Raw genomic sequence first — 25,508 nt, forward strand, 5'->3', positions numbered from 1 at the left:
TTGGTTATGTTATTAAATTAAGATAATTTTGAAAATGTTTATCACACACTGAATATCAAGAAAATCATATGAAATGCTAAAGATAAATAAATGAATACAAGCAAGACCATTCACAATTTAGCCTTGAATATGCTTTTTTTAGCTTCTTCTCTTTTTTTGTTCTTAATTTACACATTCATGTGATATTTATATTTAGTTTGAAACATTAGGTTCAGAGATGAATAGATCTATGAAGGATAAGATAAAATGGCCTCTTCATGAATATTTTACTTTTAGAAACTTCTATTTATATTATTTAGATTTTCAAATTTGGATTCATCATTAACATATTTCAAGACTAATAAAGGTTCAGAAGGTTTTAATGTGAAAACTTAAGCATAAACACTATAACCTGATTAAGGTACTTTATGATAATAAAATGGTGAAGTAAACAAATATATCTTCTCCCTCGCAGCATGCATAATGTAATGAAGTATACAGACGATTGGGTAATAATGGCTTGGTATAATGAACATTATGCTGGATGAAAACAAGGGTGTTATAAAAGCACATAGGAGAGACCATTGCATTTGTGTCAATATTCCTCAATTATACTACTTAATAGAATGAACTTGCACATAATAAATGCTTTCCAAGTTTTATTAACTTATCATGAAAGTGATTCAATTGGCAAAATAGTTCAGTTTTTAATTTGGAGGAAATTAAATGTGGACTCTTTTTAAAATAGTATATTCCCTTAATATATAGTAAAATAATTGAGTTGTATTTCTCATATTTCACATCCTGAATGTTGCCTTTTTCTTTTCATATTTTATGTCATAAGATGGAAAACATATCTATCAGTTTTTCTTTAACTATACTATTAAATGCAGCACAAATGTGGACAGAGTGTTTCAGTTGCAGATTTTTCTGTGTATACTGTTCAATTAAATGAATTACAGTTTAGTTGGCTGAAACTTTCTGGTTTGATGTTGTCCCACTTAGAACTTTTTGCTCTTACTGTTTGTACTTTTGGTGTTCAGTTCAGTTCAATTGTGTCTGTCTCTTGCGACCCCATGGACTGCAGCATGCCAGGCCTCCCTGTCCATCACCAGCTCCCAGAGTTTACTCAAACTCATGTCCATTGAGTCGGTGATGCTATCCAACCATCTCATCCTCTGTTGTCCCCTTCTCCTCCTGCCCTCAATCTTTCCCAGCACCAAGGTCTTTTCGAATGAGTCAGCTCTTTGTATCAGGTGGCCAAAATATTGGAATTTCAGCCTCAGCATCAGTCCTTCCAATGAATATTCAGGACCAATTTCCTTTAGGATGGACTGGTTGGATCTCCTTGCAGTCCAAGGGACTCTCAAGAATCTTCTCCAACACTGCAGTTCAAAAGCATCAATTCTTTGGTGCTCAGCTTTCTTTATAGTCCAACTCTCACATCCATACATGACCACTGGAAAAACCATAGCCTTGACTAGATGGACCTTTGTTGGGAAAGTAATGTCTCTTAAAAAATGTGTTGTCTAGATTGTTCATAACTTTTCTTCCAAGGAGTAAGCATCTTTTTATTTCATGGCTGCAGTCACCATCTGCAGTGATTTTGGAGCCCCCCAAAATTAAAGTCTGCCATTGTTTCCACTGTTTCTCCATCTATTTGGAATGAAGTGATGGGACCGGATGCCATGATCTTAGTTTTCTGAATGTTGAGGTTTAAGCCAACTTTTTCACTCTCCTGTTTCACTTTCATCAAGAGGCTCTTTAGTTCTTCCTCACTTCCTGCCATTCCCGCCAGAGATGCTCAGAGGGCTCAAACAGATCTTGTGCGCACCAGGACCCGGGGACCCCACAGAGACTGAGACAGAACTGTGTTTGGGCATCTCCTGAGGAGGTATAGGTCGGCAGTGGTCTGCTGCAGGGACAGGGGCTCTGGGTATGTGGGTATGACATAAGTCCCCTCGAAGGAGGTTGCCATTAACCCCACTATAGAGCTGCCAGAACTTACACAGCACTTTTCGTGTTATATCCCCACATTGTCAGGAGTAACAATGACTGGGATATACTTTGAGTTTTGTCACTTACTAGCTAGTTGACTTTCTGCTGCTGCCGCTGCTAAGTCACTTCAGTCATTTCCGACTCTGTGCCACCCCATAGACAGCAACCCACCAGGCTCCCCCATCTCTGGGATTCTCCAGGCAAGAACACTGGAGTGGGTTGCCACTTCCTTCTCCAATGCATGAAAGGGAAAAGTGAGAGTGAAGTCGCTCAGTCGTGTCCGGCTCGTCACAACCCCATGCACTGCAGCCCACCAGGCTCCTCCATCCATGGGATTTTCCAGGCAAGATTACCAGAGTGGGGTGCCATTGATCTTCTACAAGTTCTAATTAATTAAGCTTTTTACAATTCATAGCTTTAAAGACAGATTGGGATAACAAGAGTCCGTACTTCACGGTGTAGTTGAGAATTGGGAGAGTTAATGAAATGCCTGTAAATGGACTGTGCACTTGACAAAACTTCAGCTAATCTTGTCTTTAAAATATCACCTACATTTTCAACTGCTTCACTCACTTTTTCATCATCCTCCTACAAGGCGAAAGTTTTAGTAGATACGTGAATTCAAGTTCATAAAAATAAAACGTGTGTGTATATATGCATCTATAGGTTTATAGATATGTATCTATATACATGTGATATACACACACACACACACACACACACATATGTGCTTATTCACTTCAGTTGTGTCTGACTCTCTGTGATCCCACGGACCGCAGCCCACCAAGCTCTTCTGTCCATGGGATTCTCTACGCAAGCATACTGGAGTGGGTTGCCATGCCTTCCTCCAGGGGATCTTCCTCACCCAGGGATTGAACTCAGGTCTCCTGCAGCTCCTGCATTTCAGGCAGATTCTTTACCACTGTGCCACCAGGGAAGCCCATATATACATATACATATACATAAATGATGCTTCTTTGGGAGACTCATGGCCAAGGGAACTTTGACAATGATATCCTGTTTCTCAGGATGTGACATTATCTCCAAGAGTGAGACTACTGTGTGATGAATGTGTCAACATGAGCCCCAGGTCCTGTTGTCAAGGCTGAGACGGACACAACCACAGAGCTGGGGGAGAGTGAGTGACAGGCTATTATTTGGCATCATTTGTCTGTGACTGCGCTAATAATCAGTTTATGACTGTTTAAATGGCTGTGGGCACTTAATCCCAAATTCTTATTCAGTTTAAAGTATTAGGGTTGAAGAAGAACAAATCTATGAAGGCTGAAATGAATAATGAATGAAACGAATAATATTTAACTTCAAAAATAGACTGAAGTTGTGTTGTTTAGATTTTAAAATTCAGATCCACACTGCACAGATTTGGAAAGCCAAAAAAGATTAGAAGGTTGGAAAAAAGGACCTTTGAAATAAGATTATTAGCGCTCAAAGAGGATTTAGCTGTGAGAGAAGGTAATTGTTTTTGTATCAACATATGTTCTAATACCTCAGTGCAAACTGTCACACATCAGAATGTATGTACCAAATTTGAAAAATATTGTTTGTTCAGATTTTTGAGTTTCCAAATTAATACAGAGAAATTTCCACTTTTTAGAGGAAAATAGCATTTATAATAAAGAAACTGCATATGATATTATTTCTTTGAAAGGTTAACAGTAGTTATAATCATCATCATAAGAGTAAACATTCACATTTATTTATCATTTTTTTCTGTGCACAAGCACTCTTACTGGATTTTCTTGCTATTTCCCTTTAATTCTTACAACAGCGTATATTTCATTCCAAATTCCATCTGACTCAAGGAAAATAAGGTTCACTGATAGTTTAGCTCCCAAAAGATGATTGAAGTCAATAGAATGGGCTGTAACTCAGGTACCTAATTTTATATAATAATTTAATGAATAAACAGAACAGATTAAGTAAAGAAATATAAAGTTATCTTTTATCTTTGATGCTTTACCTTTGATGATTTCCAGTATGACAATAAATGGATATCTTTCCTTAACTCATTTTTCCTTACTATTAGACACACATTAAAATTTAGATTTGGTTTGAGTCCTTTTTCATTGTAATACCTAGTACATATATATATAATTATGAAAGCTGTTGAAACTATGACTCTATGTATTTCTCAAATTGTAAAATGGGTTTAAATTTTATATCTACTGTTGAAGGATTAAAAATAACAAAGTGACTGGCCCATGATATGAGGGTAATTCAGTAAATAATTTATTAATGTAACAGTAACAGAGTAGAATTCTAAAAGTAGGCTTTAGGGTTTTGGTTTATTTCCCTGGTAGCTCAGCTGGTAAAGAATCTGCCTGCAATGTAGGTAACCCCAGTTTGATTCCTGGGTCAGGAAGATACACTGGAGAAAGGATAGATTACCTTTATTCTTGGGCTTCTCTGGTGGCTCAGCTGGTAAAAATCCACCTGCAATGCAGGAGACCTGGTTTCGATCCCTGGGTTGAGAAGATCCCCTGGAGAAGGGAATAGCTACACACTCCAGTAGAATTGCAAGAAGAATTCCATGGACTGTATAGTCCATGGGGTCGCAAAGAGTTGGATGCAGCTTTCACCTTCACTTTTTGTTCTGTGTGTGTATGCCCAAAATTGCTATTTTAGGGCTTGCAAATTTAGCATACATTGTGGACACAAGGCCCCAAATGTATATTAATTCAAAGCTGTCTGCTGCTATACAGACATTTTAACTTCTCTTTGTCTTCTTCTGGACATGTTCTTAAAGGTTCATGGCTAACTGGTATTTGTGTGTGTGAGTGCCCACTCAGTCATGTCTGACTCTGTGCGAACCCATGGACTGTTGACTGTCAGGCTCCTCTGTCCATGGAATTCTCTAGGCAAGAATCCTGGAGCAGGTTGCCACATCCTTCTCCAGAGGATTTCCTGATCCAGGGATCAAACCTGTGTCTCTTGTGTCTCCTGCATTGGCAGACAGATTCTTTACCACTAGCACCACCTGGAAAGCCCTAAAGAGCCCCTAATAGCTACTGTGGTTGTTAATTTTCATATAGAACAGTGTCTGTATATAACAGTTCTCTGAGACTGCATGTTTTATTTTAATTAAAATGAGATACTATTGGTATAATACAAAGAGAAAGCGAAGTGAAAGTCACTCAGTCATGTCCAACTCTTTGTGACCCCAAAGACTATACAGTCCGTGGAATTCTCCAGGCCAGAAAACTGGAGTGAGTAGCCGTTCCTTTCTCCAGGGGATCTTCCCCACCCAGGGATCAAACCCAGGCTCCCTGCATCGCAGGCAGATTCTTTACCAGCTGAGCCAGCAGGGAAGCCCATAAAGGGAAAGAGAGTTGCTAAATATGTGCATGGGGCTTCCTTGGTGGCTCAGACAGTAAAGCATCTGCCGGCAATGCAGGAGACCCGGGTTCAATCCCTAGGTTGTGAAGATCCCTTGGAGAAGGAAATGTCAATCCACTCCAGTACTCTTGCCTGGAGATTCCCATGGACAGAGAAGCCTGGTAGGCTGCAGTCTATGGGGTCACAAAGAGTCGGACACAACTGAGTGACTTCATTGACTCTTGCCTAAATCCGTTTGCCACTCTTTACTGCACGCAGAATAAATTTAAAACTGAAACAAAATTCTGCCTGATCTGGCCACTGCTAAGTTCACAGTCTAATACTGCATTGATATGCTCTCCGCTCCAGCTCTACAGGCTTTCATTTAGTTCCTGAAAACAAGACCCTTCCTACCAAGTCCTCTGTACATACAGCTCTTTTAGTGCAATGCTCTTTGCTTTGACCACACTGGCTTTGTCTTTGGGGCTGGATATTTTCAAAAGAGCTTCCTGGGCCCTGCTTCTAGGGATTCATTTAATATGTCTGGAGTGGGGTCTAGGAATCTATTTTACCAATCCCACTAAACACTGCTGATGGAAAGAGAATGTGAAAGGTGAGAGGTGTGAGTTTATTTGATTTGGAGCAAAATGAGGACTAATAGTCTGGGAGATAGCATTTCAGATAACTCTGAGAGCTGCTCTGAAGAGGTAGGAGGGGAGGTCAGTGTTATATATAATTTTAGATAAGGAAGTCCATGCAGTCAAGCATACATTTTGGCCTAAGCTTGCTGCTTGTAATGAAGAACAGATGCCATCTTGAATGACTTTAGTGCTTTTCTACATATGAGGAGATATAAGAGTTGGGCCTATAAAATCTTCTTTTGAAAATATCTAACTATCTAAAGGTCTGTTCTGCCAGTTTTTCCCAGAGCACAGATGCCTCATTCCTGAATGAGGGGCTGTTGAAGATCAGTGGCTGCAGTGACTAGTGACTTTGTCCTTGTAGAGGCAGATGGCAAGTGCCAATTTTTAGTTGGCAACATCATTCAAAACTACAAGGCCAAGACAATATCTTCTTTGATATTCTTCATAACAACAATATTTTACTACTAGCATTTCATTCTTATTGTTGCATTGTTGGCAGCTACCATGTGTTGGGGCTCTGTGACGATGGGATTTGTTACATCATTTCCTCCTGACAATAGGGCAACAGGCAAACTGAGGGTGAGCTTCTGAGATTCAGAAAGCTGTACACATTCCCCAGCGTCATGCAGAATCAAAATCTGAACCAGTATTTCCAAAGTCTTCTCTCAAAGAGACTAAAGTGGCTTGTCCCCAGTCACCAGGTAAAGTCTGTCCTAGAAATCCAGTGTTCATACTTCTGGTCTAGCGCTCTTTTGACACTCACATAATGTATGTTCTGTGGAGAAGAATAGATTTTAAATACACAGAGAAGGAATTCCCTGGAGGTCCAGCAGTTAAGACTTCGTCTTCTAATGCTAGAGGTGTGGGGTTTAATCCCTCATTGGGAGCTAAGATTCCCCTATGTCTCCTGGCCCAAAACACAAAAAATAAATAAATAAAACAGAAACAATATTGTCACAAATTCAATAAAGGCTTTAAAAAGGATCTACATAAAAAAAAAATTCTTTCATGAAGAAAGAAAGAAAGAATGTTGTCGGTGAACAGAGACAACAGAACCAAACTTATGTCTAATCTCACCTTGGTTTGTACCTGATTTCTCAAATATAAACATGCTATAGGCTTTTAACTAATTATATTTTTTTTTCCCAAAAGTTTAACTTAACTCTGGAAGGTATTTTCTTTTTGTAATGCTATCACATAAAAGTGTTTTTTTGTTTGTTTGTTTTTTTAGAAATTAGTTTCAAATGCACGCACTTCCTGATAGATAAGGAGTTTTTAAACCCCTTGAATCACTTCATATAATTGTCCTTATCAATTCATTGACTTTAATACTGTCTTCCCTTTGTTCTTTCTTCTATACTTCTATAATTTGTATAGTTCCTTCACTTTAATTTATATTCTCTCCCTCCCTTTACTCCTTCTCTCCCTTTTCTTTCCTATTTCCTTTGCTTAGTAAATATTTTTTGAAGTGCTATTAAGTAATTATTAGAAACAATGCCACATGTTTGATAAAAAGCAACAAAGGATTTACTTGCCTGCCAGGAGTTCATCTTTCAAACTGCATCTTCTAAACCTAAGCCCAGTAGACCCTAAATAGTTTATGTGAAAAAAAGTTATGTATGAGAATAAAAATATAGCATTACTTTGTTTTAATACTTAAGTATAAAAGAAAAGATTGATGCTTTTGAATTGTGGTGCTGGAGAAGACTCATGAGAGTTCCTTGGACAGCAAGGAACTCAGACTAGTCAATCCTAAAAGGAAATCAACCCTGAATATTCACTGGAAAGACTAATGCTGAAGCTGAAGCTCCAATACATTGGCCACCTGATGTGAAGAGCCAACTCACTGGAAAAGACCCTGATCCTAGGACAGATTGAAGGCAAAAGGAGAAGGGTGTGACAGAGGATGAGATGTTAGATAGTATCACAGACTCAGTGGACATAAGTTTGACCAAACTCTGGGAGACAGTGAAGGACAGTGAAGCCTGGCATGCTATGGTCCATAGAGTCACAAAGAGTCAGACATGACTTAGCAACTGAGCAACAACATAAAAGAAAGGGAGTTTAAAAAAAATACTTCAGTAAAGTTTAGTCGCTGCTGTGTCCGACTCTTTGTAACCCCATGGATGCAGCATGCCAGGCTTCTTTAATGTGGAACATATTTCTCTTCAAAACTTTAAGTTTAAATTTTAAAACTACAGTTAAAGTTTGCTTTGTCAGAAAAAAAAAAAAAGAACTACATGATCTTTTGGATAAAGTGAAAACCCATGTACAAACGTGAAATTTGCTCCATTTTCTATTTTTTGAACACTGCCTTCACAAGGTTTTACAAGTAGTAATGAATAATTATTGAATTTTGTTACTTTAAAAATCTATTCCCTACCTATGAAGTAATTAAAGAAGTAAAAACATAGGTAATAGGGAATAAAGGACAAGAAACAGCAAGGAAGGAAACACGTGTAAGCTCTTCTGTCCTAGGGAACAGGAGCTCTGACAGCATACTGAGTTATCAGTATTCATACATGACAAGCTGAAACCCACGAACCTTCAGTAATGCATTCCTTCAATAATGCATCTGTGGGGGATGTGAAAAGAATTGGAAAAGGCTGAAAAAGTCATTGCTTTTCTAAAGTGTCCAAATGAGTCTTTCTATGAAACCCTAGTTTTGTGAGCTCTGTCTATAGACTTGGGTCTATCTATTTCATTTTTTTGGTTTGTCCTTATGATTTGGAAACACAGTGAGAGCTTACAGTAAGACATGGATTGGCTCAGAGAATTTATGCTTTGATTCTAGGGAAGAAAATATAATGTTCAATCCAGATAGGGTATATATTTTATATGCTTTATATTTGATAGATATAAATAGGGCTACAGAGAGAAAGAAAATACAGAAATAAGAAAGAAAGAAAGGATAGAATGGAAGGGAGGGAAAAGAGAGAAAGAGAAAAAGAAAGGAGATAACAAGGAGAGAGATTAATTCATTGAGAGTGAATTGATGAAATAAATATATCAGTAACTGCAGATAACAAGTCAGTAATAACTGCTGGATTCTGATTCTGAGACTGAAGACTAAATACAGAAATCATGAATCAAGCTATTTCCTCAGTCAGAAAAAGAAAGTTTTTGCATATGTATATATATATATATTGCACAGCAAGAAAACAAGGAACCAGAGGAGAAGAGAAGAGATGCTTACATAGTTGTATGGCTAACCAAGTGCCAATCATTGCTATTTCATAACCCCTGGGCAGCCTCCTGGGAGAGTTTTCTAAGAACTTATTTTTAAAGTATCTTGGGAAAGTTAGAAATGATTTTAATAGGTGTAGTTTCCCAGTTCGTGTCTTTCAGTGCAAGAGACAATTAGGAGGAAAATATTTTGTGTTTTTGTTGAGCTTCATTAGGTTTTACCTTCTATTCCAGGTCTATAGAAAACAGTTGCATTTAGGGACTCTGGAAAAGAAAAGTTTTTAAAATATACACTTACTGAGATTTTTATATAGATTTAATTGTGCAGATGTCAAGAATATGTTGTGTAACTCCACCTTCTGCATCTCGGGAGTTAGGTCTTCACAACGGTATGAAATATGAAGTTTAGTGCTTTAACTTTTCACTGAAAAAATATGCACATTGAGAAAATGTTCCTTTAATTTGTCTGTGGATTTTATCTAATATTCATTAAGTATTAGAGCATTGTGATCTCCCAGCATTCTGCTAGGCCCAAGATCTAAAGCTGCAACCAAAGTATATATGATTTTGGCAAGTTGAATATTATACTTAATGGGATAAATGGAGTATAAACAAGTAAGTATATGATATAACATTTTAAGTGAAAAAAGGCACTATGAATAAAAATAAGTAAATATTATGAGTAGGAATAAAAGAGTTATTCAATTTATTTGGAAAAAAAACAGGGAAGAGCTTCCTTAAAAAAAAAAAAAAAGTGTTATATCACAATAGAATGAGCAAGGACCAAAAATGAATATATGACTCTAATATTGTTCTGAATGTGATAATAATTGTTCTGACTGATTATTTACACATTCATATCTAAATTTTACTGCATATACAAATTATTTAAATGGTAGCAATGTAATGTCTAAAGGATTGGGTACAATATATACAATTTGCAGAAAACCTTATATGTACTGAATAATCAACACTGGAAAGGCATAAAAACACCAAGAAATACAATTTTTGGCGTCTACTGTGACACATGCTCTGTACAATAGTCAAAACACATGCAGCCAGGCTGAGGCCAACTATTTCTCACAAGAACTTAATATGGAAGATATTACTAACTTTAGCACTAAGTCACTTGAGTCATGTTGACTCTTTGCCACCCTATGGACTGTACCCCTCCAGGCTCCTCTGTCCACGGGACTCTCCAGGCAAGAATACTGGAGTGGGTTGTCATTTCCTCCTCCAGGAGATCTTCCCTACCCAGAGAGCAAACTCCCATCTCTTGTCTCCTGCAGTGGTAGATGGGTTCTTTACCACTAGCACTACCTGGGAAGCCCTTTACTAACTTAGGTCATTCAACATTTCCATTATTTTGCAGCTAGTATGAGAAAGTAGCATGATAAAAACAAAGAATTTTCTGATTACACAGCCACATGCTTTTCCTTAATTATTTTACTGAGATTTTAAATACACTAAAAGAATTTGAATAATGTGGGAAAAGAAGAAAAGTGAGATCTTAAATTTGCATGAAGATTAGCCTGATTTCTAAATATAAATTTCAAAATGTTAATTATTCAAATCAAACCCATTCAACTAACACACTTAACCCTTATTAAAAGAACTTGTAGTTGGTTTTAATGAGATTTTTTTCAACAATTTTCTTGAGCAGCCTGGAAGGATAAAAATCAAACATGTTTTAATAATATTTTCCCTCTCAGTGGGTACTTGTTCTTTCAATGTTGATGGAACCCTAGGATTTAAATCCATTGATTGAATATTTAGAGTTGTTTTAATTTCATTTTTCACTTTCTAATTAGGATTCCTGCTGCATAGTGCTCTATGAAGCTAAGAGTGAACGAACGAACAATCGTCATTTATGCACTCTAATTCTACTGCAGATATTTAATGATAAAACATTTTATTTCCTTTTGTTGGATATCATTTCAAAACTATAACAAACCCAATTATATGCACAATCAGCTTCCAAGGACACTAATGAGATGCCATGCAATCTCTTCAGAAGATATTTTGTGCAGTTTTCCAGTTCAAATCAAATGTATCTATCTTTAATCTTATTCAATGATGAATGAAATATATACGTAATTTAAATATATAAATATTATATAATTATATTTATATTTTTAAAATGGTGAACTACACGGATTTTTTTTTTTTTTTAATCTCAGTTAAATAACTGACTGGAAAGGTCCTAAGAACATAATAGTGAAGCTTTCAGACACAAGGTAACTTGACTGCAGGATACACACATGCACACACAAACGAATGCTTTTGTATTAATATAGTTTCCTTTTGTTTTCTGTCTTTAGAACTTCAACTTACTGGCTCACTCGCATCCAGTCTTTTCTCTACTGCAATGAGAACGGCCTTCTGGGCAGTTTTTCAGAAGAGACGCACTCCTGCACGTGTCCCAACGACCAGGTGGTCTGCACGGCCTTCCTGCCCTGCACGGTGGGCGACGCGGCCGCCTGCCTCACCTGCGCCCCAGACAACCGCACCCGCTGCGGCACCTGCAACACGGGCTACATGCTGAGCCAGGGCTTCTGCAAACCCGAGGTCGCCGAGTCCACCGACCACTACATCGGCTTCGAGACTGACCTGCAAGACCTGGAGATGAAGTACCTGTTGCAGAAAACCGACAGGCGGCTGGAGGTGCACGCCATCTTCATCAGCAACGACATGCGCCTCAACAGCTGGTTCGACCCCTCCTGGCGCAAGAGGATGCTCCTCACCTTAAAGAGCAACAAGTACAAGTCGAGCCTGGTCCACATGATCCTGGGTCTCTCTTTACAGATCTGTTTGACGAAAAACAGCACCCTGGAGCCCGTGTTGGCCATCTACATCAACCCCTTCGGAGGCAGCCACTCTGAGAGCTGGTTTATGCCTGTGAATGAAAACAGCTTCCCCGACTGGGAACGGACTAAGCTGGACCTCCCCCTGCAGTGTTACAACTGGTCGCTGACTCTAGGGAACAAGTGGAAGACGTTTTTTGAGACCGTGCACATCTACCTGAGGAGTCGCATCAAGTCAAACGGCCCCAACGGCAACGAAAGCATCTATTACGAACCCCTGGAGTTTATTGACCCATCTCGGAACCTGGGTTATATGAAAATCAATAACATTCAAGTGTTTGGCTACAGCATGCACTTTGACCCGGAAGCCATCCGGGACCTGATTCTGCAGCTGGACTACCCCTACACTCAGGGATCCCAGGACTCAGCACTTTTGCAGCTTCTAGAGATAAGAGACCGTGTAAATAAACTCTCCCCACCTGGTCAGCGTCGTCTAGATCTCTTCTCTTGCTTGCTTCGTCATAGACTCAAGCTGTCTACTAGTGAGGTGGTGAGAATCCAATCTGCTCTGCAGGCGTTTAATGCCAAATTGCCAAACACAGTGGATTATGACACGACCAAATTATGTAGTTAACCATACATGTCAAGCACAACCCAAAATCTTGAAGGAGTTTTTACAGTGCTTTTGTGGAACAGTTTATGTTTGGAAGAGTACCTTTAAATTGTCTTTTCAATATCTGTCTTATATCCGTCAATAACATTGGATGGCAATTTACACACATGGACTTGCTGACAATGAATATATTATACTGCAGTTTTGGTTTCTGAATGAAATAAATACTGACACCAGTCTAGAAGACATTCTACTTTTTACAATAAATTTCATTTGTAATTTTATATGTTCCGTGGCAATGCTTTTGTGCATTACATCCTCTAGAGGGAACATAAAAAGATACCAATAAAATTTTGTAGCTGAACAGTTATTAAAAAGAAATGCTGTGGGATTCCTTTTTTCCATGAAGTGAGTTCTATTTTGATATAGTTTGTTAGAACCTGGGGAAAATTCCCAAGATTGTTTAATTGAAACATTTGACAGTTCCTTTCAAAAGCCTTTAGGGAAAACCCAACTAGGTAGAATGCCTAGGATTCAGTTGTATTTTTATGGTTAACAGCATAATGGCGGTGCTTTATTACCTGTATTTATAAACCAGACACCATCATTATTAAAATAAACAGACAACTTATTTCTCAACTAAATATCCAAACATTCTAGCAAACACGCAGAAAGTCACTGTGCTTATAAGCACATCATGGAGAAAGTAAAGCCTTCATTTCCTCGGCAACTTACTTTGTCATTCTCTTTCTACATTCTGATAACCAACAATCAGCATACTCTAAACACTCATTTCCATTTCAAATACTAAAAGCCTAGTTATTCCAGTACTTTAGCAATGTCAATAAGATAACATTTCTAGAAATCATAAATTGTAATGTGCTGGTGTAAAATAAATGGTCAAATAACTAGTTCAAGTGTAAATAGACATTTTTTCCTCTCATAGAAACTAGTATTATTAAAATACATTTTGAAGTGCAAATTCTTTCAATACAAACTATTTTTAGTCCAAATTTTTTGGTTGAAATTCCATATTACCAATATGTAATATCAGATATGTGGGGCTTCCCAGGTGGCACTAGTGGTAAAGAACCTGCCTGCCAATGCAGGAGACATAAGAGATGCAGGTTCAGTCCCTGAGTCAGGAAGATCCCCTGGAGGAGGCCATGACAACTCACTCCAGTATTCTTGCCTGGAGAATCCCACGGAGAGTGGAACCTGGCAGGCTACAGTCCATAGGGTCTCAGAGTTGGACACGACTAAAGGGACTTATCACATACACTTTTAGATATATAATTAATGTTTTTTATCTAATGAACTTAAGTTGCATTTTTGTTTAGATATATGAATGTGTTTGTAAAGTATGGTGATGATCATATCACTGCTCTTGTTTAAATATTTCATAAACATTTCTTATAATGTTAACCAATGTACTGTCCAGCCCAGGTTTCCTGTTGAGGTCATGAAGTTATTTCTCAGAGCACAAAGAAGAGAACCTATGACATGATTGAACATAGTAAGACTGATGATGAAAACATCACACCCACATTCTGGATTCTTAAGCTGTTTGTTTAGATTCCAAAGCATTTTAAGAAAAGATAGCTCAGACATCACATACCAATTCAGTCACCGTAAGTATGGCATAGCCTTCTAACCCTTGCCTGGATAACTGATTTTCTTTCTTTAACCATCTGATTTTTTTTCCCTTACTTTTACTATTATCAGTAAATCAACTGAAAATATACACAATTATTTAAAACCATTTTTCTGATATCATAGCAGATATACTTTTTATTTAATAATGACAACACTAAGCTATAGATTATCATTCCCATTTTCTTGGTGGAAGAAAAACAAACAGAGGCTCAGAATGGTTTGTCAAATTCCCCAAGATCACAAACCAATAAGATAAAAAATCAGCCTACCAACACAACTTTTCTGGAATGAATTGTCTTCTTTTCAGTGTGCCACTGAGCTTTAAATGAACCATCCTATTTCTGTATTTAATCTCATTACATGGACAGGTTTATGGTGAAACAAGAATCGTTTATAATATTGAGGTCTAAATCGTTATAAAACACATACCTTCACAGTACACTGGAGTAATTAAATAAACCAGAATGTATCATCCAAAATTGATCACCCACAAAATGACCAAGCTTATTGAATATAGATAGACCATATATTTAAAAAGACATTTGCTATAAAAGTCAGAATTGCAACTAAGACTTTTTCCAGAAGCATTTGGGAGGCCCAGATGTCCAAAGCCACTGATCTCAGAAACCACCTGAGCAATGTATGCAGTCACCAGTGGACTCAGAACAGCAACCATTCTTGGAACCTAAGCAAAATGTCAGCAATCCTACTTATTGCTCAGCTCACTCTGTGCTGACAGGCTTATGATAGAGAAGCTCCTATGGCTAAAGGTTAAGGATATACCTGGCTAGGGTGGCTAGGGGTTTATCCTGAGATTTGACATGTGTTGCCACAGAAGGCTATTGAAAGATGATTAATCATCTTCATTCTGCCTTGGTAACAACCTCAGTGAATATTCAGTATCTCTGACTCCATTTTTCCCTTGAAAATGGAAAAGTAATATGAATGTCTTTCTCTGACTGTTGGGTCTAACACATGAATAATATGAATACAATGTAAGTAAACCTACCAAGCAGATTCTAAAGCACTACACAGATTTAAAGGATAAGTGATCAACATCTTTTAATATTTATGTTTCTCATATGCTACCAGTAAAGTCAACAAGCAATAGACAATATAAAATCTACTTAATTCAACATTTGTTTGTCAACATATGGGAAAAATGCTTTATGATTTTGAAAATTTTTAATAAAAATAATTTTATTCAAAATCTTACTTAGACCAAAAATTGAAAAATCATATTTTAAAAGACAACATTTGATTTCTTTTTTGATATTTCTAATGTAAGCTTCTAAATTAGCAGTTAATTGACCTTAAAAAATTCAGTGAAATTTGAAATTCTGAAAATTCAAAAATGTATTGAGAATATATTTTGTTTCCAGAAACATCTCATATTGCTCTAGATTTTTTTGATCACTGTCATAAATTTGACTTGCTTTCCTGTTCCTGTCCCAAGTTGACTTTTTGCAAGTTAATTAGTGATCACTGTCAGCTCAAAAAAATTTCTGAAATGGCTGATGGTCTTCCCTGATTTAAATAGTGCCAGAAAATTGATTTTCCTTTCCTCCTCTTTTTAAAAATTTTTGTGATGACTCTTCAGTATATAGAAATATATTGGAAGGAACCAGGTCCGTGTATTGCCCTCTAATCAGGTATGTCCCCTTTTTGTAACTATGCTTCCTTCTTTCTTTATGGAGGTTATTTAAGATCTCCAGTTTGAACAGATCTAGAAAATAAATAATTTTAAAAAATGTAAGAGCAAAATAAAACATATATATATATATATGTTAAGTGGGGATTATAGAATATAGGAATTCACCTGGGTGGAAAGTTGAAAGTTTCAGAAATCCAGTAGAAAATATAACTTTTAAATAATAAACTTGGCTTAAGATTTTAAGAAGCTACATAGATGTCTTCCAAATCCATGTGACAATTGAAAAGAACATACCAAAAAATCAGCCTTAGAGAAACTAAAAACAACCTCATTCTGATTTGTTTCCTAGAGCATTTAACTAGAATAATAATTCTTTAGGAAAAATGCATCTTCCCTATGCATCACCTGGCCATAAATAAGGTGCTTATAATTGAAACCTCAGAGTCACAGATGTTAAGCTTGTGATATTCTTTGGCAATAATAGTGCAATCATCTGATATTTTTTTAAATTTGTATTTATTTATTTGGTGGTGTCAGGTCTTGCAGGAACTTTCACTATGGCACACAGTTTTTCTAGCTATGGCCTGAGGAGTCCAGTAGTTGTAGAGCATGGGCTTAGTTGCATCTAGTTCCCTAACCATACTTTGCATTGCAAAGCATATTCTTAACCACTGGACCACAAAGGAAGCCCCTTATCTGAATTTTTAAACCTGAGAGTTTACTGAGCTACTTTTCTACAGCTATCAACCTTCTACTTTCCTCTTCTCAGTCTCTGTCATCACAGTTATGTTTCTACCTCCAGGCTCTCCTAGAGATAGACATATATATTATAATTTAATCACTGTATAATACTCTAATATCTGGAAAATTTTCTTAGCTGAAAATTTTTACAAACATCTCCATTTTTTATATGAAAGCAACATTAACTATTTTAATGAGCTATGAATGACTAATGAATTAAAATATCCATGTCAAATTATTTGATATGAGGACATGCAGCCAAGTTTGGTAAATTAGTACATGTAAATGAAATTCAATCCAAAGCAAAAATTCCACATTTGAAATTATCTCATGGGCTGGCAATCAGAAGATTAAATGATTATTTAATGACTGAAGTACTATTTCATTCTATGATTATACAGTATAACTGTCAAATAAAACCATACTACATAATGTTTGACTACTTAAATATCTATGTAGTATATACAATAAAGCAGTGTTCAGAGAGCATAGTGAATTCACGGATTTTGTGGTATCCTGGTGAACTGATCCCAGGTTTCTAACTTAACCTCTCCCTTCAGTCACCGTTAAAATGGTATCAAGAGTTCTGAAAGCATCTTCAAAGTGCAACAATAAATAAATAGGAAAATATGAGCCCTTAAAAAAATTGTAGCAAAAATACAGGCTATGACACTCAAAATGCTAGCAGTAATACACTTTAAAATTAACTGTATGTGTGCATGTCCTTAGTCGCTTCAGTCGTGTCTGAATCTATGAGACCTCATGGACTGTAGTCTGCCAGTCTCCTATGTCCATGTCCATGGGATTCTCGAGGCAGGAAAATTTGAGTGGGTTGCCATGCCCTCCTCCACGGGATCTTCCTCACCCAGGGATCAAACCCCCATCTCCTGTGGCTTCTGCATTGAAGGTGGATTCTTTACAGCTGAGCCACCAGGGATGCCTAATAAAATTAACTATTTACTACAGAAAACTGAAATCAGCTTAATCATTTTACATAGAAGTAATTTGTGTCTTTGAAATGTAAATTTTTGCTCTTTTATAATAAGTTGGGCAATTTATTTAAAATTTATCCATCCCAAGTCATTAAAATGACAGAAAAAATAAAGATTTATCTATAGATTGATGGTACTCTACACTTACATAGATTATGAGCTTTTCTGGTAGTTCAGCTGGTAAAGAATCCACCTGCAATCCAGGAGACCCCAGTTCAGTTCCTGGTTCAGGAAGTTCCCTTGGAGAAGGGATAGATACCCACTACAGCATTCATGGACTTCCCTGGTGGCTCAGATGGTAAAGAATTCACCTGCATTGCAGGAGACACGAGTTCAATCCCTGGGTTGGGAAGATGTCCTGCAGGAGGCATGGCAACCTACTCCAGTATTCTTGCCTGGAGAATCCCCATGGACAAAGGCGCCTGGCAGGACACAGTCCATGGTGTCGCAAAGAATCAGACATGCCTGATGAACTAACCACAGCACAGCAACATGTAGGTTAAATGAAAAAAAGTGAAAGTGTTAGTGATTTGGCTTCCCTGGTAGCTCAACTGGTAAAGAATCCGCCTGCAAGGCAGAAGACCCTGGTTTGAGTCCTGGTTCGGGAAAATTCCCTGGAGAACGGATAAGCTACCCACTGCAGTATTCATGGATTTTCCTGATGGCTTAGCTGGTAAAGAATCCACCTGCAGAGTGGGAGACCTGGGTTCGATCCCTGGGTTGGGAGGAATACTGGGAGAAGGGAATGGCTACCCACTCCAGTACTCACAGTTCAGTTCAATCGTTCAGTCATGTCCAACTCTTTATGGCCCCATGGACTGCAGCACGCCAGGCTTTCCTGTCCATCAACAACTTCCGGACCTTGCTCAAAGTCATGTCCACTGAGTTGGTGATGGCATCGAATCACTGCATCGTCTGTCATCCCCTTTTTTGCCTGCCTTCAATCTTTCCCTACTTTCAATCTTTCCCAGCATCAGGGTCTTTGCTAACGAGTCAGTTCACTTTCATCAGGTGACCAAAGTATTGGAGCTTCAGCTTCAGCATCAGTCTTTCCAAAGAATATTCAGGACTAATTTCTTTTATGATTGACTGGTTTGATCTTCTTGTTGTCCAAGGGACTCTCAAGAGTCTTCTCCAACACCACAGTTCAAAAGCATCAATTCTTCAGCGCTCAGCTTTCTTCACAGTCCAACTGTCACATCCATACATGGTTACTGGAAAAACCATAGCTTTGACCAGATGGACCTTTGTTGGCAAAACAATGTCTCTGCTTTTTAATATGCTATCTAGGTTTGTCATAGCTTTTCTTCCAAGGAGTAAGCGTCTTTCAATTTCATGGCTGCAGTCACCATCTGCAGTGATTTTGGAGCCAGAGAAAATAAAGTCTCTCACTAATTTCATTGTTTCCCCTTATATTTACCATGGAGTTATGGGCCTGGATGCCGTGATCCTTATTTTTTAAATGTTGAGGCTTTCATTTTTTTAGAAAGAAATTTTATTTTATGCTTTGAAGTATTTAAAATAAATACCTGTTAATCAGCTAAGACCACTGTCAGGTTTTTCACTCTCCCCTTTCACTCTCATCAAGAGCCTCTTTAGTTTCTCCTGGCTTTCTACCATAAAGGTGGTATCATCTGCACATCTGAAGTTATTGATATTTCTCCAGGCAATCTTGATTCCATCTTGTATTTCATCCAGCCTGGCATTTTGCATGATATACTCTACATATAAGTTAAATAAGTAAGGTGGCAATATACAACCTTGTCATACTCCTTTCCCAATTTTGAACCAGTCCATTGTTCCATGTCTGGTTCTGTTGCTTCTTGATCTGCATACAGATTTCTCAGGAGGCAAGTAATGTGGTCTAGTATTCCCATCTCTTTAAGAATTTTCTACTTTTTGTTATGATCCACACAGCTTTGGTGTAGTCAGTGAAGCAGAAGTAGATGTTTTTCTGGAACTCTTGTTTTTCCAATGATCCAGCAGATGTTGGCAATTTGATCTTTGATTCCTCTGCCTTTTCTAAATCCAACTTGAACAGCTGGAAGTTCTCAGTTCACAAACTGTTGAAGCTTAGCTTAGACAATGCCATGAACCTCTGTCCATTGTTTCTCAGGCACTCTATCAGATCTAACCCCTTGAATCTATTTGTCACCTGCACTGTGTAATCATAAGGGATTTGATTTAGGTCATACCTGAATGGTCAAGTGGTTTTCCCCACCGTCTTCAACTTAAGTCTGGATTTTGTGATAGGCATTTCATGATCTGAGCCACAGTCAGCTCCTGGTCTTGTTTTTGCTGACTGCATAGAGTTTCTCCTCTTTGACTGCAAAAAATATAATCAATCTGATTGTGATATTGACCATCTGGTGATGTCCATGTGTAACATCATCCTTGTGTTGTTGGATAAGTGTGTTTGCTATGACCAGTGCATTCTCTTGGCAAAACTCTGCTAGCCTTTGCCCTACTTCATTCGGTAGTCCAAGGACAAATTTGCCTGTTACTCCAGGTACCTCTTGACTTCCTACTTTTGCATTCCAGTCATCTATGATGAAAAAGACATTTATTTTGGACGTAGAATTAATTCTAGAAGATCTTTTATGTCATCATAGAACCTTTCAACTTCAGCTCCTTCATCATTAGTGGTTGGGGCATAGACTTGGATTACTGTGATATTGAATGGTTTACCTTGGAAATGAACAGAGATCATTCTGTCATTTTTGAGATTGCATCCAAGTATTGCATTTCAGACTTTTGTTGATTATGAGGGCTACTGCATTTCTTCTAAGGGATTCTTGCCCACAATTGTAGATATACTGGTCATCTGATTTAAGTTTATCCATTCTGGTCCATTTTAATGTTCACTCTTGCCATCTCCTGTCTGACCACTTCCAATTTACACTGATTCATGGACCTAACATTCCAGGTTCCTATGCAATATTTTTCTTTACAGCATCGGACATTACTACCATCAACAGTCATATCCACAACTGGGTGCTGATTTTGCTTTGGCTCTGTCTCTTCATTATTTTTAGAGCTATTTCTCCACTCTTCACCAGTAGCATATTGGAGCTTAACCAGATAAATATAAGAAATAATATTATTGCAAAGAAAAACAAACTAAACCTATACTTATTATGCAATATTGCTCTTTACAGCATTGAACCTTGCTTCTATCACCAGTCCCATCCACAACTCAGTGTTGTTTTTGCTTTGGCTCCATCCCTTCATTCTTTCTGGAGTTATTTCTCCACTGATCTCCAGTAGCATATTGGGCACCTACCAAACTGGGGAGTTCATCTTTCAGTGCCCCATCTTTTTGCCTTTTCATACAGTTCATGGGGTTCTCAAGGCAAGAATACTGAAGTGGCTTGCCATTCCCTTCTCCAGTGGACCACATTCTGTCAGACCTCTCCACCATGACCCATCAGTCTTGCGTGGCCCCACACAGCATGGCTTAGTTTCATTGAGTTAGACAAGGCTGTGATCCATGTGATCAGACTGGCTAGTTGTTGGTGACTGTGGTTTCAGTCTGTCTGCCCTCTGATCCCCTCTCTCAGTGCCTACCGCCTTACTTGGGTTTCACTTACCTTGGACGTGGGGTCTCTCTTCACTGCTGCTCCAGCAAAGCACAGCCGCTGCTCCTTTACTTGGACATGGGGTAGCTCCTCTTGGCCACCTCCCTGACCTCAGGTGGGGGGTAGCTCCTTCCGGCCACCACCTCTGTCCTCGGGTGCAGGGTAGCTCTTCTTGGCCTCTGCCCCTGACCACTGGCCCCAGGTAGCTTCATTCAGCTGAGCTCATGCACTGTTGCAGCCAGGCATGTTCTTGAATGTTAGGTCCATGAATCAAGCAAATTGGAAGTGGTCAAACAGGAGATGACAAGAGTGAACATCAACATTCTAGGAATCAGTGAACTAAGATGGACTGGAATGGGTGAATTTAACTCAGATGACCATTATATCTACTACTGCAGGCAGGAATCCCTCAGAAGAAATGGAGAAGCCATCATAGTCAACAAAAGAGTACAAAATGCTGTACTTGGATGCAATCTCAAAAATGACAGAATACTCTCTGTTCATTTCCAAGGCAAACCACTCAATATCACGGTAATCCAAGTCTATGCCCTGACCAGTAATGCTGAAGAAGCTGAAATTGAACAGTTATATGAAGACTTACAAAACCTTCTACAACTAACACCGAAAAAAGATGTCCTTTTCATTATAGGGGGCTGGAATGCAAAAGTAGGAAGTCAAGAAGCAGCTGAATTAACAGGCAAATTTGGCCTTGGAGTACAGAATGAAGCAGGGCAAAGGCTAATAGACTTCTGACAAGAGAACGAACTGGTCATAACAAACACCCTCTTCCAACAACACAAGAAAAGACTACAATGGACATCACCAGATGGTCAACACCGAAATCAGATTGATTAAATTCTCTGCAGCCAAAGATGGAGAAGCTCTACACAGTCAGCAAAAACAGTACCGGGAGCTGACTAAGGCTTGGATCATGAACTCCTTATTGTCAAATTCAGACTGAAATTGAAGAAAGTGGGGAAAGCCACTAGACCAATCAGGTATGACCTAAATCTAATCCCTTATGACTATACAGTAGAAGTGAGAAATAGATTTAAGGCACTAGATCTGATCGACAGAGTGTTTGATGAACTATGGATAGAGGTTCATGACATTGTACAGGAGACAGGAATCAAGATCATCACCAAGAAAAAGAAATGCAAAAAAGCAAAATGGCTGTTGGAGGAGGCATTACAAATAGCTGTGAAAGGAAGAGAAGTAGAAAGCAAAGGAGAAAAAGAAATATATACCTATTAGAATGCAGAGTTGCAAAGAATAGCAAGGAGAGATAGGAGGGACTTCCTCAGCAATCAATGCAAGGAAGTGGAGGAAAACAATAGAATGGGAAAGACTAGAGATTTCTTCAAGAATATTAGAGATACCAAGGGAACTTTCATGCAAAGATGGGCTCAATAAAGGACAGAAATGGTAGGGACCTAACAGAAGCAGAAGATATTAAGAAGAGGTGGCAAGAATACACAGAAGATTGTTTCCATGTCCTGGCTATTATAAACAGTGCTGCAATGAACATTGAGGTACATATGTCTCTTTCAGTTATGGTTTCCTCAGTGTGTATGCCCAGCAGTGGGATTGCTGGGTCATAAGGCAGTTCTATTTGCAAATTTTTAAGGAATCTCCACACTGTTCTCCATAGTGGCTGTACTAGTTTGCATTCCCACCAACAGTGTAAGAGGGTTCCCTTTCCTCCACACCCTCTCCAGCATCAGCAGATGAATGGATAAGAAAGCTGTGGTACATATACACAATGGAGTATTACTCAGCCATTAAAAAGAATACATTTGAATCAGTTCTAATGAGATGGATGAAACTGGATCCAATTATGCAGAGTGAAGTAAGCCAGAAAGAAAAACACCAATACAGTATACTAGCACATATATATGGAATTTAGAAAGATAGTAATGATAACCCTGTATGTGAAACAGCAAAAGAGACACAGATGCATAGAATGGACTTTTGGACTCTGAGGGAGAGGGAGAGGGTGGGATGATGTGGGAGAATGGCATTGAAACATGTATACTATCATGTAAGAAACAAATCGTCAGTCTATGTTTGATACAGGATACAGGATGCTTGGGCCTGGTGCATGGGGATGATCCAGAGAGATGATATGGTGTGGGAGGTGGGAGCTGGGAGGGGGGTTCAGGATTGGGAACTCATGTACATCCATGGCGGATTCATGTCAATGTATGGCAAAACCAATACAGTATGTAAGGTAAAATAAAGTAAAAATTAAAAAAAAAAGAATACACTGAAGAACTGTACAAAAAAGATCTTCATGACCTAGATCATCATGATGGTGTGATCACTCACCTAGAGCCAGACATCCTGGAATGTGAAGTCAAGTGGGACTTAGAAAGCATCACTACAAACAAAACTAGTGGAGGTGATGGAATTCCAGTGGAGCTATTTCAAATACTGAAAAATGATGCTGTGAAAGTGTTGAACTCAATATGCCAGGAAATTTGGAAAACTCAGCAGTGGCCAGAGGACTGGAAAAGGTCAGTTTTCATTCCAATCCCAAAGAAAAGAAGTGCAAAGGAATGCTCAAACTACCACACAATTGCACTCATCTCACATGCTAGTAAAGTAATGCTTAAAATTCTCCAAGCCAGGCTTCAGCAATATGTGAACTGTGAACTTCCAGATGTTCAAGTTGGTTTTAGAAAAGGCAGAGGAATCAGAGATCAAATTTCCAACATCTGCTGGATCATGGAGAAAGCAAGAGAGTTCCAGAAAAACATCTATTTCTGTTTTATTGTCTATGCCAAAGCTTTGACTATGTGGATCACAATAAACTGTGAAAAATTCTGAAAACAATTGGCATACCAGACCACCTGACCTGCCTCTTGAGAAACCTATATGCAAGTCAAGAAGCAACAGTTAGAAATGGACATGGAACAACAGACTGGTTCCAAATAGGAAAAGGAGTACGTCAAGGCTGTATATGGTCCCCCAGCTTATTTAACTTATATGCAGAGTGCATCATGAGAAACGCTGGGCTGGAGGAAGTACAAGCTGGAATCAAGATTTCAGGGAGAAATATCAATAACCTTAGATATGCAGATGACATCACCTTTATGGCAGAAAGTGAAGAAGAACTAAAGAGCCTCTTGATGAAAATGAAAGAGGAGAGAGAAAAAGTTGGCTTAAAGCTCAACATTCAGAAAACTAAGATCATGGCATCTGGTCCCATTACTTCATGGCAAATCGATAGGGAAACAGTGGCTGACAATTTTTCTGGGCTCCAAAATCAGTGCAGATGGTGATTGCAGCCATGAAATTAAAAAATGCTTACTCCTTGGAAGGAAAGTTATGACCAACCTAGACAGCATATTAAAAAGCAGAGACATTACTTTGTCAACAAAAGTCTATCTAGTCAAGGCTATGGTTTTTCCAGTGGTCATGTATGGATGTGAGAGTTGAACTTAAAAGTGTACTGAGCACCGAAGAATTGATGCTTTTGAACTGTGGTGTTGGAGAAGACTCTTGAGAGTCCCTTGGACTGCAAGGAGATCCAACCGGTCCATCCAAAAGGAGATCAGTCCTGGGTGTTAATTGGAAGGACTGATGTTGAAGCTGAAGCTGCCATACTTTGGCCACCTGATCCGAAGAGCTGACTCATTTGAAAAGACCCAGATGCTGAGAAAGATTGAGGGCAGCAGGAGAAAGGATGATAGAGGATGAGATGGTTGGATGGCATCACTGACTCGATGGACATGGGTTTGGTGGACTCTAGGAGTTGGTGATGGACAGGGAGGCCTGGTATGCTGCGGTTCATACGGTCACAAAGAGTTGGACACGACTGAGCGACTGAACTGAATTTAACTGAAACCTACAGTTTGGGGAATGCATATATGTTTTCAGAAGATTAGATCAATAGTGAAAAGATATAAGTTGTGTGTGTGTGTGTTACCCCATGGACTCTATCCCACCAGACTCTTCAGATTGTTGGGTTTCCCAGACAAGAATACAGAGGCGGATTGCCATTTCCTACTCCAGAGTACCTTCCTCATCCAGGGATAGAACCCATGGCTCCTGCATCTTCTAAATTGGCAGTAGCATATAGTATTCTGGCCTGGAGAATTCCATCGCCTGTACAGTCCATGGAGTCTCAAAGTGTTGGACACAGCTGAGAGACTTCACTTTCACTAGTGGCTTAGTCATGTTTGACTCTTTGTGACCCTGTGCTTGTAGCCTATCAGCCTTCTCTGTCCATGAAATTTTCCAGGCAAGAATGCTGAGTTGTCATTCCCTATTCCCTTCTTCAGGGGTTCTTCCTGACCTTTTACCATCTGAGCCACCAAGGAAG

General features: G+C 38.6%; 1 protein-coding gene across 3 annotated transcripts in view; it reads left to right on the plus strand.

Moving 5' to 3' along the window:
* BRINP3 (BMP/retinoic acid inducible neural specific 3) overlaps positions 1-12,941 on the plus strand; it is a 482,774-nt gene extending 469,833 nt beyond the window's left edge. For 2 of the 3 annotated variants that reach the window (XM_005690466.3, XM_013970070.2), the window contains exon 8: positions 11,465-12,932. In XM_005690466.3, coding sequence (XP_005690523.1) covers positions 11,465-12,581 — 1,117 coding nt within the window. In that variant the 3' untranslated portion in view covers positions 12,582-12,932. Of the gene's footprint in view, positions 1-11,464 lie in introns of all 3 variants that reach the window. The other variant, XM_005690467.2, reaches the window with a different exon arrangement.

This window comes from Capra hircus, chromosome 16 (genome assembly GCF_001704415.2).
Source record: "Capra hircus breed San Clemente chromosome 16, ASM170441v1, whole genome shotgun sequence".
Lineage (NCBI taxonomy): Eukaryota > Metazoa > Chordata > Mammalia > Artiodactyla > Bovidae > Capra > Capra hircus.